Source organism: Ylistrum balloti, unplaced genomic scaffold (assembly GCF_031769215.1).
Source record: "Ylistrum balloti isolate Yb309-2 unplaced genomic scaffold, AGI_CSIRO_Ybal_v1 Utg370332, whole genome shotgun sequence".
Taxonomy (NCBI): Eukaryota; Metazoa; Mollusca; class Bivalvia; order Pectinida; family Pectinidae; genus Ylistrum; species Ylistrum balloti.
The window spans coordinates 1,436,708-1,455,927 of NW_026782241.1; the positions used below are offsets into that span (position 1 = coordinate 1,436,708).

General features: G+C 35.5%; 1 protein-coding gene across 1 annotated transcript; it reads left to right on the forward strand.

The window, feature by feature from the left end:
• Window positions 1-2,931: 2,931 nt before the first annotated feature.
• On the forward strand, window positions 2,932-3,981 carry LOC132553519 (G-protein coupled receptor dmsr-1-like). Its single transcript, XM_060217767.1, has one exon. It carries the CDS (start codon window positions 3,091-3,093, stop codon window positions 3,979-3,981), a length of 891 nt encoding a protein of 296 aa, XP_060073750.1. The 5' UTR covers window positions 2,932-3,090.
• Window positions 3,982-19,220: the final 15,239 nt, after the last annotated feature.

Consider the following 19,220-nt stretch of genomic DNA (forward strand, 5'->3'; position numbering starts at 1 on the left):
CAAAGATTTATATGACGGGTGTCGTCGATGAAACAGAAGACGCTTACTTAACTGGAACACTTGGTCTCATTCTCCTCGTACCTTTTCGATGGTCAACATTTAAATTATTCTTTCGTTCATATTTTTGTTCTAGTTTAATCTAGATGATCATTAAATACCGTTACATCTCTCTTTTCACAAACTGCATAAAATGAAATATTTGCAAAAATAAAGTTTAATGTATATATATATATGTAGATTAATTTTCATTATTGTTATAGGTCTTTTAACATTTAGTATAATAGGATTCAGAAATCTGTATAGGCTGTGGTTATTAATAGTTGTCGTCGTTTAAATATGTATCTTTATCCTGCAACTGGCACCGCCGTTGTCGGAATACACCTGCCACATATATTTTTGCAGTATTCGCTGTTTCCGCGCTGAGCAACTTTTTTCGCGCCCGTCATCAGGCAAAATTCAGCGTGACGTCAACATCAGCTAAACACAGATTGAACCACGAATCTGATTGTTTCAATAGTCTGATAAATAGAATACATTGTCAGTGTCTTAAGATATAAGCTGTATTTTGTCTTAGGGCAGAAAAACAAAAGTGGCTAACCAGATACTTACCACTTTTGTCATTCTTCACCTTCGCCAAAATAAACACTGACCGTGTATTCTCTGTATATTCGACACGTCGATTTCCAAATACATATTTATATGTCAACATCATACAACAGTAGTAGAATCGAGGAGATATGTTCTTATCTTTAGATCCTCTTGGGTTAGACCATCAGTGTTATGAATCAGCTGTCTGGGTTAATAATATGGTATTGATGTTATCAATCCTGACAACAAACGATGTTAATTAGCTAGAATTATAATTAAATTATCACAAACGAAAAAAATTCAGTTTCGATCAATGATTAATTAAAAATTATCAGACACCTTGGAATATATGCATACACTGTGTAGGATTTTTTTCATTATCAACTCTTTGATTAAGTCGTATACACACAAAAAACACATCATATGATTATTTTATAAGTTGTATGAAAATTATGATATTAGGAACAGGCACTTAAATATCAAATCAACACGCTAGTCCGCGTTACAAGGGTATTGCTGTCCAGAAAAAATTCAAAATACTGCAACTCAGTCATCACACTAATCATACAGCTGATTGGAAAGCTGTCACTGTTGAGTTCATCGTGAGGTAAAAACATGAAGTAAGATATACTGACAGTCCTAGAGACAATTTAGTGACTGATAAAAGTTTAGATGTGATAGATGTAAATTACCCTGCGGTTCTGTCTGGGAAATAATTACAATGACAACACATATTCCAGAAAGATATGTATACTTCTTATTATTTTTTAGTATTTTTACATTTCTTCATAGGTCACTCACCTTTGGCAACCATTTGTTGACAAATCTAAAACAAACTATAACCGTTACTATTGCTGACAGGTAGATCTTCCGTTGGTTTTTTTCTCTAACTGTAACTTGGTGTTATCCTTAAGAGGTCCATCGATCCAAGCTGATTGCGTTAAATCGCAGGTTTGTGATATATTTCTTACACATCACTTCATCGCTGTGCTTTACCCACATATAAGTGTTCAAATGTTACAATCGAGTGCAGTATGGTCAAATGTTACAACCGAGTGCAGTATGGTCAAATGTTATGATCGAGAGCAGTACGGTCAAATGTTATGATCGAGTGCAGTATGGTCAAATGTTATGATCGAGAGCAGTACGGTCAAATGTTATGATCGAGTGCAGTATGGTCAAATGTTACAATCGAGTGCAGTATGGTCATATGTTACAATCGAGTGCAGTATGGTCAAATGTTACAACCTGGTGCAGTATGGTCAAATGTTACAATCGAGTGCAGTATGGTCATATGTTACAATCGAGTGCAGTATGGTCAAATGTTACAACCGAGTGCAGTATGGTCAATTACCTTCAGTGAGATAAAAACTTCAAAACAATCATTACTACTGAATTGGTTTCTTTATGATGAACATTTACCTGACTCTATATCCTATAACAATTTATCATATACTATAAAAAAACTTCCACAAAAGAGTTCTCTTCCGGCATCCGTGTACCGGAAGTGATGTCACTTTGTTGATTTACTTTTGAATGATTTGATACACAGCCGATACTCACGATTCTCGTCAGATCTAATTGTGATTTTATAAACTGAAAATATAAGCAGAAACTCAAGACATATGATTAAAGGCTGGTAGACATGTAATATCCAATTGAAACATTTGGAAATTGCTAAAGATGTGCATCAAGAACGAGTCTCTCGGTCTGTTGATTACCTCAGATCTGTCATAGAGATGGAGGGATCAGAATGTTCATGATGATGGGTCCAGAATTTTTCTTTGTTAATTACCCCTTCACTATCACGTTGAGGGTTCCAGAGTTGGTTTTCTTTAAAGAATGTCAATATATAAGTATTTATTTGCGAATGCTAGCTATGCAGATTACGAATAATCGCAATTCTTCCGTTTTTAAAGTTCTTTGAACTTCAATCGATCGATAGTGTGACAGGTGTACTAGGGCTCGACCGATCTTATATAGAAAGAATTCTGAGCTTCCGTTGTCGAGCAAATTGCATCATAACTTTCATCTGATCAAAGAACTGAATCGCGATCGACCTCGTAAACGACTTGTGCAGTATACCTTAACCATCTGACCATTTGTCACAATTACGTTTAAGAGAAAACATTAATCATATTTAACCACGAGCTATTTACCTAATCAGGGTCAATACAAATATTAATTGATACAATTACTTATATGGATTTCTTCTCTGTTACAGGTAAATACCATTTCCAACTGACGTGCCTAACATTCTCAGATATGAACTTCAGCAACATCACCAACTTGACTGGTCCTCAAGATCAGTGTGGATCGCAAGCGAGAGGACTGTTGGCATACGCCTGCTTCATCTTCTCAATTCACGGCTACACTAGTCTCGTCATTTGCTGTTTCGGGGTGCCTACCAATATCGTGAACATTGTAATCTTGACGAGGAAGAATCTTCGCTCCCCCATCAACTGTATCCTGGCAGGCATAGCTATAGCGGACGTGCTTACCATGCTCTGTTATATGCCGTACTGCATCCATTTCTACATCATCCACGGTCTAGAACGTACCAAGGACAAGTACACATATGGATGGGTGTGGTACATGGCCATTCACTCGGGTCTCAGCATCACCACCCATACGATATCAATCTGGCTCGGCGTCTGTATGGCCATTATACGGTACATCTACATCCGGTCTATGGGGAACAATAAGTCTGTTATGAAGGTTCAGAACTCAGTCATCCTTGTGATCATTGTGTACGTATGTACGGTTCTCTGTTACCTACCCGTTTATATCGTTACCAAGGTGGGCAACAGAAATGGCGAGATTTACCTGAAAGGTCTAAATAACATGGGTGCTGGTGACGCGACATGGCTACAGAAGACAGCAGGAGGAGTATTTATTCTGATAGGAAAGGTATTTCCCTGTGTTTTGATATGTATTTTTGGTGGTCTGTTGTTACGCGGTTTGCACGAGAGTAAGAAAAGAACGCTCACACTAAAGGGTGCGCAGTGCGCGAACCGTCTCAAACAACACAAGCGGACGACGATCATGTTACTGGCAATCATTGTTATGTACATTGTCACACAAATGCCTTCCTCCATCTTGGTTGTGCTGTGTCTGTGTTTTGAAAATTTTATGGATAACACGTATCAGATGTTTGCAGAGACGTTAGATCTGATGTCGTTGATCAACAGTTCGGCAAACTTTTGTATGTATTGCGCTATGAGTCGACAGTTTCGGGACTGTTTGATGGAGATGGCATGTGACAATATTCAGAGTAAATCCTCAAAGATGTATCACGCGGTCCGCTCCCAATCTCAGACAACAGCCATGACTACAAATATGCACGGGAACCATCATATTAAACAATCACCACAACATTTACTTGTTCGCTGAATGTGTTGACAAATCAACACCTCTGAACAACGTACTGCGTATTTCCCTGAATTATCAATAAGTTTCACACCATATAGACGCATGTGTCGTTGATAAAAAAAAACATGAACCTACAAGAACCCTAAACCATAGTTAATTATTGACCGATAGCCCAGTCAACATATAGACTTCTCCCATTGAGCACAGTGGATAGTGTTACCTGAATAAGAGACTTTTTTCACTAATTGACAAAATAAGAACATTTTTTTATTAATTGACTCAATAAGAGACTTTTTTAACTAATTATTTAAATAAAGAATTTATTTTAAACGTATTGACTATATAAGAACATTTTTTAACTAATTGACTAAATAAAAAACTTTTTGACTAATTGATTAAATAAAATAAACTGTTAAACTAATTAACTAAATAAGAAATTTATTTAACTAATTGACTTAATAAGTACCTTTTTAACTAATTGACTAAATAAAAATTGTTTTAACTAATTGATTCAATAAAAAACTTTTTAACTTATTGGCTAAATAGGAACTCTTTTTAACAAATTGGCTAAATAAGGACTGTTTTAACTAATTGGCTATTTAAGAACCTTTTTCTAAACTAATTGACTAAATAAAAAAATTTCTTAACTAAATGGCTAAATAAGAACCTATTTTTAACTAATTGACCAAATAGAAAACTTTTAACTTTGTTAGCTAAATAAGAAGCTATTTTAAACTATTTAACTAAATAAGAACCTTTCTTCATATGAGCATGTATTACATTGTGGAATTTTCCTTGTTTAGAAGACCACTCGTGTTTATTTTTAACCTCGTTCCCAAGCGTCGTGATTTCAAATGTTCGTTTGAAATTAAAATCAAATATTCAGGCGTTTGAAACAACATGATCCATTAACGCCATCGATGTCTGGACCACGGAGTTTTCATTACTTTAAGAGAATGTGTTCTCTATCATGTGATATGGTGTGTTTTTAAATGTCTAGATGAACGGAAATAATATTATATCAATGAAAAGTTCTCGGTCGGTCAAGTCTTTGCAGACAGTGATTGGTCTTGCAACATTACATTAAACGGAATATCAGGGCAGCTCTAGAATGACTGACGAAGAGGCGACTTCAACGATCTGCTGGGTAAAATGAATATTTATTTTTTTCGAGGCGACTTCCATGTCCCGAAGGTCAAAATGAATATTAATGAAGCGACTTTGTGGTTCTGGTGGTGAATGAATGTTAACTCTTTTGAGGCGACTTCCGGAATATTGTGGTTAAAATGAAAATTAAGTTAAACGAGACGACTTTCGAAGAACGGTTGTGAAAATGAATGTTAAACGAGGCGACCGCCGGGTTCTGAATACAATTGTAGATGGAAGGGCGGTGACATCAGACTAGCCAGGGACAAAATGATGAACACTGATGTTTGGAAATACAGATGTAGGATTGTACCATCAATACTAACAAGTTTTACTTGAGCTGAACAGGTGGAAAGTTCCAACAGCAGGGATGTTTATACAATGTTGTTTTGTTGATGGATATGATATATATGGTAATGTATTTGATATATACGTCAGAATCGGTCTCCTAGGTATTGCTTAAACCACAATGCCACTTATATATCCGCCTCGATGACTTCGTGACTAGATTTGGAAATCTGGCGTTACCATGAAGACGGTTTATTTCCTTCTGACTGACGGCAGTCTCTATTGCTCACGTTACTCAAATCAATCAACAAGACATAATAGAATATTTCTTTATGTTTATAACATGTCAATATTTACTTTACAAATTGTAAATTTATTTTCTTTACAAGCAATGTTCATTTTAATTAAAGAAACATTGACGTTAGATTTCACTGATATGATGTGTTTTGTCATTGCTGTGTTATGTAGATGCCAATCTCATCCCGAAGGATTCCATTTTTTTTCAAATTCAAAATGTCTTTTCTATAATGTTCCATCTGTATTAGGTTTATTCTAGGTTGCTTCAGAATGTTAAACTATGGTATTTAGATTTTCTTGTAAAACACCAAGAACTATTAAAATTGGTAAATAAGTTTCATAAACATTATGTTCATCGATATCAATTAATGTTTTCAGCATTGTTTAGAAATTAAGATTTTGTCTTATTAATGATGTAATTATTTTCTTACGTATTACAATTGTTAATTGGTAACATTTTTAACAGAAAAATGCATTTGACGAGGTATTTTCACCATCACTTTAAAGGGAATACTTTTCATTGACACCATGTAAACACGAGAAAGCATATTTATGTGAAACATATCTTTTGAGTTCATTTCCGAACAATGAGGGGAAAATATTAACTTTGAAATCAACTTAAAGTTGACATATTTAAAAAGAGTTAATTCAGAATATTTTAGTTTGCTCTCAGTTATTGTCATTCATTTTTGAACGTTGTGCCTTTTCAGTATGTTCTAGTTGACACCTAGCACGTGTAACAAAAGATTAAGGCGATATCTTCCAACTCCAACATACAGTATAACTTCAGATTTTCGTGTGTTTTACGTGTCAGTCTACAAACGATGTTTTTTATCTGGAATCTTCTTTCGATTTTATTTTCATAATTTGTCTATAGCTAGAAAAGTATTTTTAAAAGAACGAAAGTTCTATGTTATAGAGTACACTTAGTGCTACAGTGTTCAACAGAACGTGTATATACTTATATAATTGTATCCATGGTTGTGCTACCTGTATATATGGCTTACAAATTTGTAAATATGACGATGTTAAATCATGAAATTAATATGAAAATTAATTTTTAAATTCACGAATTTACTTTAATCAATTCTAACATATATATAGAAATATTTGTGTTGTACTGAGAATAATCGACATGTTATTTTTACCATTTACTATTGTATGTTGATCGTATCAAATATTGAAACAGAAAAGGAAACGAGAGTTAACAAACATTGTTACGTCATCAAATTGTGTGCACATATTGATATTCAACTACTTCAATATTTATATGCATGTTGATGATATTGATGGAAGAGGATCAGTTTTAACCTGTATGTTGATATGATTGTATGTATAAGGAGGGATTTGCCCGGAAAATTCAGATGTGACAAAATGTAGAGAGAGAAATTTTTTTATGATATATTGTAAAAAGTTTCATTAGTAGGGGTTGTACAAGCGACAAACAAATGAATAACGACTTTAAATTACAATTTAGATACAGAATTACATCGATTGACACAGCTGAGACAAGAAACGATTTAAAGTGCATCATACATCTGTCTCATTCTTCTAGCACTCACCAGTGATTCTAAGTTCCTAAAAATTAAAACCTAAGAGACGACTGAACAAAATCAAAATTAACAGAAAGAAACGGCAAGATGAGAATCACTAAGTCTACAATTCAATAAATATTTTGATTTTCGAATAACGATGACCAGAGAACTTCAAGTCTTCATATTAAATATGTTTTTGTCTTTAAGACTAAAATCCATATTTTAAATTCACCAATATTTTGATATTTCACAACAGATAGGTAAGGATCTGATCACTGCTAATATTGACTATCTACTTTAAGATCTACCTATAAACCTCTAAAATAAATTATTACTATCACAAACATCTTCACGTTACATATCACGAATAAAATTTATATAATTATAAGTGAATGATGTTTGCTTACCCTCCCGGAACACCTGGTATTTTGCCCTAGTTTTATTGAATCTGAGTTCGGATTAGTATTGTGCTGACAAGTTGTTATTTTCTTGTTTTTTAACAACTTTAAGTGCACTGTAGAATATTTTACCAAAATAATAACTCGAATACACGCACACCTACACACACACCATCCCACACCTACCCACACACAATATCCCACACCTATACCCACACATTTGATTGAGAATGTAGAATTAGATATAGTATTGTCATACAATGAATTATTCTGTATTGTAAACCTGTTATGTCCTCCTGGGACTGGATAGTGATATGAACTTCGATGGAAATGACTGTCATAAATATAACGAAAAAATGGCCGAATTTGACGTCAAATTATAAAATGGGTGGTGCACGTATCTCATATCTGAAAGCGTTTCAGAATAACTGGTGTATTTCAAGGTGAATTACTAATCAAATTAATAATTCAAAAATATGGCATGCATGATTAAACAGGAAACGTCAAAAATATTGTTGAATGTGTTTAATATATTTAAAGGGCAAGGCATGCTCATTTGAAAGCGGAAACTGTGAGGGCGTCATAATTTGCAGTTGTCATTCAGATGAATAATGATTCATTTGGTTATTGTCACAGCTGGAAATGTTGTTTCAATTATTCTTGTCTGTTTATCTCATCATCGATGATACATTTTTAATCATTATTCGATACTTTACCAACAAAACACATTCCAATGAAATATTTATATCCGTTTGTTATTGCTTGTCCCATGTCACAGTATCAATATTTCTGGTTATGAAAACATCAGCTACATTATCCTGTCAGTGTGAGACTTTTTACATAATAACTCGTGCATACCATTATGTTTATTACAGAAATCTGGAATGAAAGTCATCACACAGCCAGATAGCTTGTAGTCTAACACATCAGTTTATGTATTATTGATCAAAAATTTTTTTTTTTTTTGTGTTTTTATGTTTCGTTTTATATCAAGATAATTATAAATTTTCTATATGCCATACAACAATTTCCTATGATATCGTGATGAAGTCTACTAAGTCGACTAAACCTATCCCTTTGTCCCTTCATTTGTAATAACTTTTCTGAAAAGAAGTCAGGGGAGTTAACTCTGAGATATTTTGTCTATCTGCAGCGTTATGGACCTACTATTGTTAAATGGTGTTGGTATGATTGTGAATGACACATGATCGTTTCGCCATTTTGATTCCCTCTGATATAGATATGTTGTAACACTTTTAAAATTACCTTTTGTTTATTTATATTTTGTCTCTAAAATTAAAGGTTTACATTTGAATATACTTTATTGTGTTTTATCTATATGGCACGCGCTTCTCAATATAGCTAACTCGGAAGGGTATCGGACTTCACAATCTCAATTGAAGATCCAAGGTGTGTTGTTCGACACTCACTTTTGGTTTGGATTGTATGCGACGCGCCTCCCTTATACTGTTCAATTAAGGTGACAACAACTTATACAAGGAAACTCCGTCTCACAAGAAATGTGGCTGTTAACGTGGTAATAATAAGAAAATATTTGAAATAAATTTCATATCGAGCACCAACTGTGGCACTGATGTGATATGAATGAAGCTACTTAACCCTGGTGATAAACAATTAATCGCTATTGTGTTTGTTGATAGAATTATTTCTACAATTATCTTCTGTTGATGATTATTGACAAATTTATGGCCGCTATCATGATCATGTCCATTTGGTGTAGTGGCGACACAGATTCACTTGAAGATTAAGTCTAAATAGCATACATTTATTGATCATGTCCATTTGATACCATTTGTCGCTTATGATAAGCGTTAAAATTCGAATTCCCTATTGTGAATTTTCCGTTTTTTAGATGGTGATATCCCCGCTTTCCCAAACGATGTTTATAAGTCAAAGGTTAGTTCCATATGTTACGCTTCTCGTGCAAGATGTCGTCAGCCGAGAATTTTACCTTTTTTCTCATTTGCAAACGTAACATTCCTTACAGCGATTGACCTAGATTTAAACTTCCGAAACACGTGCTTTTATTCGCCCTGTATCCTTTCGGGATATCGGTGTACATTTTAACTTAAATTTGGTATATATTTTTGTTTCATCCGTTTAATCCATTTTAGTTTGAATAAGGATACTGACGACATTAAATCCTCTTTGTTTGTTTTATGAAATATGTTTGATTTGCCCTAAGTTGATGTGATGTGTACCGTCAATAATTAACACCCCTTTCCGTATTTTATCGAAGTTTCATCGTATTCGTATTTCAATTAAGATTTTGTTGACGAGTTGTTATTTTCAAATATTTCAAAACATGTGCCAAGCCAAAGATCGGGGCGAAACAGCGTCAAAACGAACTGAAAATTTACGAGATAATCAAGATGAAGCTTGTACCGATCAGAGAGTTCGATATCACCGAACGTCATTGTACATTTCCCTCTTCCTGCTACCATTTAATACAAATTAAGAATGTTTAACTGCATCATACAGCTGTTTCGTCCTTCCAGGAATCGTCAGTGATGATGCATCACACAGCTGTTTCGTCCTTCCAGGAATCGTCAGTGATGATGCATCATACAGCTGTTTCGTCCTTCCAGGAATCGTCAGTGATGCTGCATCATACAGCTGTTTCGTCCTTCTAGGACCCGTCAGTGATGATGCATCATACAGCTGTTTCGTCCTTCTAGGACTCGTCAGTGATGATGCATCACACAGCTGTTTCGTCCTTCTAGGACCCGTCAGTGATGCTGCATCATACAGCTGTTTCGTCCTTCTAGGACCCGTCAGTGATGATGCATCATACAGCTGTTTCGTCCTTCTAGGACCCGTCAGTGATGATGCATCACACAGCTGTTTCGTCCTTCTAAGAATCGTCAGTGATGATGCATCACACAGCTGTTTCGTCCTTCTAAGAATCGTCAGTGATGATGCATCACACAGCTGTTTCGTCCTTCTAAGAATCGTCAGTGATGATGCATCACACAGCTGTTTCGTCCTTCTAAGAATCGTCAGTGATGATGCATCACACAGCTGTTTCGTCCTTCTAAGAATCGTCAGTGATGATGCATCACACAGCTGTTTCGTCCTTCCAGGAATCGTCAGTGATGATGCATCACACAGCTGTTTCGTCCTTCTAGGACCCGTCAGTGATGATGCATCACACAGCTGTTTCGTCCTTCCAGGAATCGTCAGTGATGATGCATCACACAGCTGTTTCGTCCTTCCAGGAATCGTCAGTGATGATGCATCACACAGCTGTTTCGTCCTTCTAAGAATCGTCAGTGATGATGCATCACACAGCTGTTTCGTCCTTCCAGGAATCGTCAGTGATGATGCATCACACAGCTGTTTCGTCCTTCCAGGAATCGTCAGTGATGATGCATCACACAGCTGTTTCGTCCTTCTAGGACCCGTCAGTGATGATGCATCATACAGCTGTTTCGTCCTTCCAGGAATCGTCAGTGATGATGCATCACACAGCTGTTTCGTCCTTCTAGGACTCATCAGTGATGCTACATCATACAGCTGTTTCGTCCTTCCAGGAATCGTCAGTGATGATGCATCACACAGCTGTTTCGTCCTTCCAGGAATCGTCAGTGATGATGCATCACACAGCTGTTTCGTCCTTCTAGGACCCGTCAGTGATGATGCATCATACAGCTGTTTCGTCCTTCTAGGACCCGTCAGTGATGATGCATCATACAGCTGTTTCGTCTTTCTAGGACCCGTCAGTGATGATGCATCATACAGCTGTTTCGTCTTTCTAGGACCCGTCAGTGATGATGCATCATACAGCTGTTTCGTCCTTCTAAGAATCGTCAGTGATGCTACAACATACAGCTGTTTCGTCCTTGTAGGACTCTTTGGTGATGCTGGGGACCAATTTCAAAGACAATGAGGCTACTAAAGAAAAGTGAAAAGCTAGACAAGGAGGTACACAAATCCAATAATTCTATAAATTCCATATACCTGATAAGTTAAGTAAACCACCAAGTACATGAATTTGTGTATGTTCTGAACAACGACAATTCGACAATTCGGCAATCTCGAGAGAAAAAGTCTGTTATTCTTAAGAGAACTGAAAAAAAAAACAATTTCTCCGAATTGTAATGACACAGAAATAAAATTTCAATCCTGAAATGTCCATTATACTCCATAAATAAAGTGGGATTTTTAATATCAGTTCTGCTTTAAAATATTCCATATTGAAAATATTAGGTAATTCCGAAATCACCTCAGTCTAGCTGTAACTGTCCTCCTGATAACCCCGTAATCCGTCTTTTGTTGAACTTTAACGAGTCTCTAAGACGCTTACGATCGCCTTAGGTAATTTTGTAGTGTTGGAATAGATATCAAATTACAGTTTTTATCGGCAAAACTGGTGGAAGAAATTCGATATGAGACTTTAAATGTTGTGATAAAATGGTTTGTACAGGAAAAAAATCGATAGTCCCTATCTTATTGTGGTCGTGTTGGAGAGCAAAAACAACATAACTTTTAGGAACTATGAAGAATCTTTTATGTGCTGGGTCATTAACTAGTCTGATATCGCCTAAACAGGTAGGATCTCACACAGATGACATTTATAACCATTATCCCACGTTCTGTAGATGAAGGTGTTATGAGAAGTTCATATACCAAGTACATCTGCTAAATCATAGGCAAAGTGTACTGGTATGAAATTGACCTTGACCTATATAAATCATATTATCAGACCGGCTTAGTTTCCTATGTAGGTCAAGTAGTTCTAATGAATCATAATTTTGATACATCCGTGTTTTTACTTTTTTTTTTTCTTTCTGGGGAGGGGATAACTTTTTCTTCTATTTTGATTTATCCGTGTGTGTTTTTTCTTTTTTTTTTTTTTTTTTTAATTTAATATTTTTCTTTCTGGGGAGGGGAGGAGGGGATATTTTTTCTTCAATTTCAAACGCAATTTCCATGGAAAACTGTGACCCTTTTCTCCTTTCCAGCCCATATATTTTTTGCAAATATACTCATCTCAAATTCTTTTAATAAGGATCCACTCTTCAAATTGTACAAAAGACTAACAAGTGTACAGCACATTGAAATACATATTTAGAATTACATACAGTAGAGTCAAGCGATTTATCAAATTGCGTCATACAGCTGTCTCGCCCTTCTAGGACTCGTCAGTTTTGCTACATCATACAGCTGTCTCCCCTTCTAGGACTCGTCAATGATGCTACAACATACAGCTGTTTTGTCTTTCTAGAACTCCTTAGTGATGCTACATCATACAGCTATTTCATCCGTCTAGGACTCGTAAGTGATGTTACATCATACAGCTGTCTCTCCCATCTAGGACTCGTAAGTGATGTTACATCATACAGCTGCCTCGCCCTTCCAGGACTCGTAAGTGATGTTACATCATACAGCTGTCTCGCCCTTCTAAGACTCGTAAGTGATGTTACATCACACAGCTATTTCATCCTTCTAGAACTTATCTGTATTGCTAAGGGCCTAAATGTTCAGACGTAAGAGGCGACAAAGGAAAATACATATAAAAACTACAAAAAAAAGATAAGCTGATTTGCATATAAAACCACACGTACAAAATCGGGTTTATATCTTAGTGAACAGATACGTCTTTTCTGGTTTAAAATATTTTTACGAGAAACAAGCTAATGACGAGGAAAAGTTGGGGCTGAAAAACGATCACGCGAGGATTCTGTAAATATGTATAAAACACACATACAATGTACATTACCATAACTATCAAAGCTAGCATTTTCCCTAGGTATCGTCTTATACACAACTGTCCAAGTATTTATCTCAAAACGATTTGGCGTGAAAACGGTAGCTTCAGGTTAATAGAATTAGCGGCACTGATATGTGTGACTTCGTGTTTACGGCACACTCTCCCGGTATAACGTACGCTACCTGGTATGTTTTTATACCATAACAAGGGAACTAACTCCTATACAGTACTTATGTATTACAGATTTATTTGTATATAAATATATACAACGTGGATCTGTAAACATGTCTCATTGGACGTGATGCACCATAAAGTCCCGGACCTCATTTTAATGTCCTCTTTACACCGATCAAAGCAATCTTATTGATAGTTTAAGGCTCTATGAAAATCATATTTTACCGGATGTTGGTCGTAATTGATTAGAAAAATAAATTTTAAAAAAATATAGTTAAATATTTACTGGTGGGAAGCGGTAATCAAAACAACTAAAAACCTGCATTAGAGTAACATAACATGAAAATCTTCATTAAGAATGACGAATTACAAATACTTTTTACTTGGTTACGAAATACAAAATCCTTACATAAGGTGACGAAATAAAAACTTTTAATATTGGGTGCCTGAATACGAAAACTTTATACTGGGTGACGAAATACAAACACTTTATACTGGTGACGAAAACGAAAACTTTATACCGGGGACGTAATACAAACACTTTATACCGGGTGACAAAATACGAAAACTTTTTACCGGGTGACGAAGTGCAAAAACTTTAAACCGGGTGACGAAATACAAACACTTTATACTGGGTGACGTAATACAAACACTTTAGACTGGGTGACGTAATACAAACACTTTATACTGGTTGACGTAATACAAACACTTTATACCGGGTGACGAAATACAAACACTTTATACTGGGTGACGAAATGTAAAAACGTTATACCGGGTGACGTAATACAAAAACTTTATACTGGGTGATGAAATACAAAAACTTAATATTGGCTGACGAAATACAAAAACTTTATACTGGGTGACGAAATACAAAAGCTAGATACCGGGAGATGTAATAAAAACTTAAAATAAAGAGGCAAAATACAAAAACATTATATAAATATACAAGATACAAAAATTACATTTATCAGTTAGGCTTAGCTTTCCTTTTCATACTCTCAATTTTACTTCCCAATGTTCTAATTAAGATAAAGTCTCGGAACAGTTTGAGCAGTTCACTTAAATGGCTTCTGTAACAGCTATGTTATCCTTACCAAATGCACAATGAGACAACAGCTATGATAAGTGTTGTCTTGGTCTGCTCAATTTAAGTCCAAGATTGAATTGTGAAAAGTCAATATGACAACAGGTATTGATAAATAGAAAAAATACTTTAATAGGTTTTCACCATCTAAACTTTCCAATTAAATATTATTGCACCCGCGTGTAAGATGATGATGACGATGATGATGATGATGATGATGAGGAGGAGGAGGATAATGATGATGATGGTGATGGTGATGATGATGATAATGATAATGATGATGATGACGATGATAAAAATGACGATGATGATGATGATGATGATGATGATGATGATGATGATGATGATGATGATGATGATTGTGTTGGTGATAATTTATCGTCTCCGTGAGTCTACCCGCCGCCAGACATTGTTCAATCGACATGCTCGATTCTCTGGCGACGTGAGGGGGGTGCTCTCCTCGTGGGTTGGCGTCGTCTGGGGATTGACTGGTCTGTAAACTAAGGTATGTAATGACGTCGTTCATCACATACTCATTATAGACTTCTGACGATCAATGCCAATATTTCGTAAGGAGACGTCAAACACACGGCCTGTGTGTATGTTTTACAAACCCAGGCAAGATTTCTTGAGAGCTGAGGAATGACAAATGTTAAGAAACAGGTATAATACCAACACGTTGTAACATTGCAATCAAACAAACTAGCAGAACGGATGACGTTAGTGGTGCAATTCAGAGAGATATTTAAGCAAGCAATTCAAAGAGCAGAATTTCGCGCATAACAACATAACCTGCTCTTTAGAATTCCGTACTTACTCATTATAAAGTTTTTGTTGTTGATGAGCATTAAGAGGGAATGTCGACAGTACCATGTTCTATATTGGTGTAATATAATAGTTGTTTTTATGGGGTTAAAATATTCTCGGTTAAATCAAAATCTTCAAGCAAAACAGAAGCCATGGAATTGGAATGTAGATCTTCACTAGTTTTTTATGCTGGGAATCCATCTAACGGAAATCGTAATGTGGAAAAAAACATATTTCTTTGCCGGTTTCTGATGTTTGGTATCCATGTTTACGGAAGTCATGAAGTTGATATATTCCTAGCTTGCTATCAGTTTCAGGATTCAGTATTCAGGATAGAATTTTAAACGGAAGACAGGAAATGCATATATACATATTTCGCATTTCTCTAACATTTCTTTAGGAGGGGTATCCATTTGTAAATGAAGTCTTGGTATAGTTAGATATGTATTGCTCTGCCAGTTTTTCAGTCTGGGAATTTATCTTTAAAGAAACTCCCGAAATGGATATATATATATATATGTTTCTATCAGTATCTTTTGTTAGGGATTCATTTTAACGGAAGTTATGAAATGAAGTGGAAATATTTCTGTGTCAGTTTTTTTTTTTTTTTTTTCTTTTAACGAAAGTTATGAAATCGAGGTATATATATTTCTATGCTGGATATTTTGTGCGATTTTTTTTAAACATCGAAAATGGGCCCTCATCACATACAGTATATGTTGATTTATAAAGGAAGAACGATTAAGTTTTCTGGCTGGAAACATGTCAGCTAGTCAGCTATATCCTACTAGTCACCTTTAGAACATCTGATATCTTTTTATTGATGTTTAATTAACAATGTATCGGAAATAATAATTATTTTATACTCAAAATGAAGAGAGTCAAAATATCAATCGTAGGAATCCGTGATCACGTGATTTGCTGAATGTAAGCATGCATTTATCAAGCTGTTTTTATCTTTAAGTTTGTTTTTTGTTTTTTTGTTTTTTGTTTTTTGTTTTTTTTTTTTTTGCTTTTGTTTTTATATATCAGAATTCAAAGAAAATGAACTCATACATAAGAGAAGTCGGTGAGATAAATTAGGTGATTGAGGGTTCTATGATCGATCAATATATTTTAAAATATCCTTTGTTCATTTGTATATACTTGTGAAGAAAATCATTTCCTATCTTTACATTTACATTGGCCTGTGTACTGGGTACTTCTCACCTGTAACCTGTACTTCATTTACATATTTCCTGAATGTTCATTATCATTACGATGCTATTTCCAGCAAACCTCACTATCTAAATACACTATTTGATATTCTATGTCTTTAATATGAAGCTGGACGTGTTGTATGCCTTGTAATTTGTCTAATGATTCCTTTGTTGTATACATTTTTTTAATTTGATAATGACATAACGTACTTGGACTGACCAAGATTTACATTGCGGGCATGAAGCAGAAGACGCTTATTATTCCGGAACATCTGGTCTTATATTCCTTTGCCTTTTTCATGAGTCTCACTGTAAATCTTTCTTCTGATCATATTGTGTCTATTTACTTTAGGTTCGGATTATGTACACCTATTGATATTTTGCTGTTGTTCTGTCTCGAAATATAGATAGAGATTGAAAGAGCTTTGTGGTCGTCAACGAAATATCGTAATAAACTAGTTCGTCTGAATTAAAGTTTGATGCATTGAATAATCGGTGGTTTGTCTGGTGGTTCTCGCGTTATTGAAACAATTATCATATTGAGAAAAGTCAAGATAAATATTGTAGACATCACCGACGAAGCATGGGACCATTCAGGAACACTATTATCTCTGTAAGACACGTGACCTGAGTAACCATTAACTGCCAAATTCTAGATGTGGGTCCCAATCAGCTGTCAAACTCGTGACCTATGTACAGATTCGTGATCTGGGTATCTATTACCTGTCCAGCTCGTGACTGAAGTACCCAATAACTTCGAGATTCGTGAAATGGGTCTCTATTAACTGTCCGGCACTATTAATTGCGAGATTCTTGACTGAGTTGCCCATTAAGTGCAGAGCTCATTGGTGTTCTAGGCAGAAATTTACTGAGGGACTCGTGACTGTTCGCAATAATTGCGGATGTCAGCATTGAGATGTTGATCTTTGTAAAATATCGCCCATTTATAGACTATATATAGGCATGTGGAAACTGATTAGGGATATACATGTTCATTTTTTCATAAATAGAACAGTTGAATGATTGAGAAAATTTTGATCATTTAGTATACTTTTGTACCTTATTTGACTTTGAATCGCATCTTCCACGTCCCTTATCTCTTCATATCACATTGTCTGTATACAGCCTCACTGGCGGAAATTAAAACCCCGACATACACTTCTTAGCCTGTCTGGTACTCTAACTGAAACACAAATCACGCGCGTGAAACTTCTGTGATCGGTAGCTCGTGACAGACCCGGATTTAGACATATTTGTCATCTGACTTGTATCCATGTTAAAGTGCACCGATTTTAATTCTACTAAAGGTTGTAATCCGAACACACTGTAACAAACTAGATAGAAAGGCCTTTTGTAAGATAGTTTATAGGTTAGTGAGGACAATAAAGTAGAAACAGTTTCAAGAACTCTATGAGAACCTCGGACGTATTGAACATTGACATTTAGTAGGTGTAAATACAGTATGGTCGACACCCGGCGAGACTGAAGAGAAACTACGGCGTTTAAAAAAAAAGGTCAAAAAGTCAATTTCTCAATTCAATGTAATTTTCAGTCTTATGGTATTGTGTGATATACAGCGTTATTCAATTGACCTTTTTAGATAGTCTTTATTCACGAAAAACTGCAACCGTGCACCCTTTACTACATCTTAAGCCTTCCTTTGCTTCAATAACGAAAAGCTGCCCTCACATCTCACACCACCGATAGCTACAATGTCGTAAGGATACAAGTGTAGGTATAACCATGGTTACCATAGCTTTAAACAGGTAAAATCACTGATGATCTATCGTATAGCCTCAGAATTAAAATGCCATTATTCAGCGGTCTTAAGACTTCCTAGTGTACCAAACGTGTACACTGGATAATGTTAACGTTCAGCGAAACACTTCCCCGTTTTTTTTAATCTTTTAAACTAACACACATATGTTAACTACATATGTAGATTTTTGTTATTATAACAGTCCTTACTAAAACTGAAAAGAACTTCGCATTTTACAGCTATTTTGTCACATTCGTCCGTGTGGAACTTTTCGGTAATGCTTGAAGCAAAAACATAGAAATACAGCAGACACAAGTGGGGAGATATACGAATGCTTGATATTTTTAAACGATGAAAAATGAAGCCATAAAATCAACCGATCTAGAATTAGGATATTCAGTAACTTTAAAAAAGCAAAATGTTGATAAGCCTGACACAATCTATCAGAATGAATTATTCCTTTTGTAATGGTTACTGTAGCCATGGTGACAGTAGCCATGGTTACCGTTGTCATGATTATTGTAGTCAAGATTTCCGTTCATACTTGGCTTCTTTCCTTTCTATTTAATCACTATTATATCAACATCCACACTTTAAGCTTTGCTTGACCATTGCTTGCTGGAACAAGACGTGATCCAGAACGTGTAACACACGAGGGATACAGTGTTATAACACAGCGTCAGTCCCATTCCTACATGTTTACTGTATAAATCATTGTCTGCCTTAACGTTTGATTGATGAGGCAATCCTTTTCAAACTTTCTTTCCCTGGGGAACACACCCGTCGATAAATGTCAAAATTGAGAGTGTCAACCTTTTAAAGGCTATGCCTTTTCAGTA

Coding starts and splice junctions, on each gene's coding strand:
- LOC132553519 (XM_060217767.1), top strand. CDS start 3,091: ATGCTCTGTTATATGCCGTACTGCATCCATTTCTACATCATCCACGGT.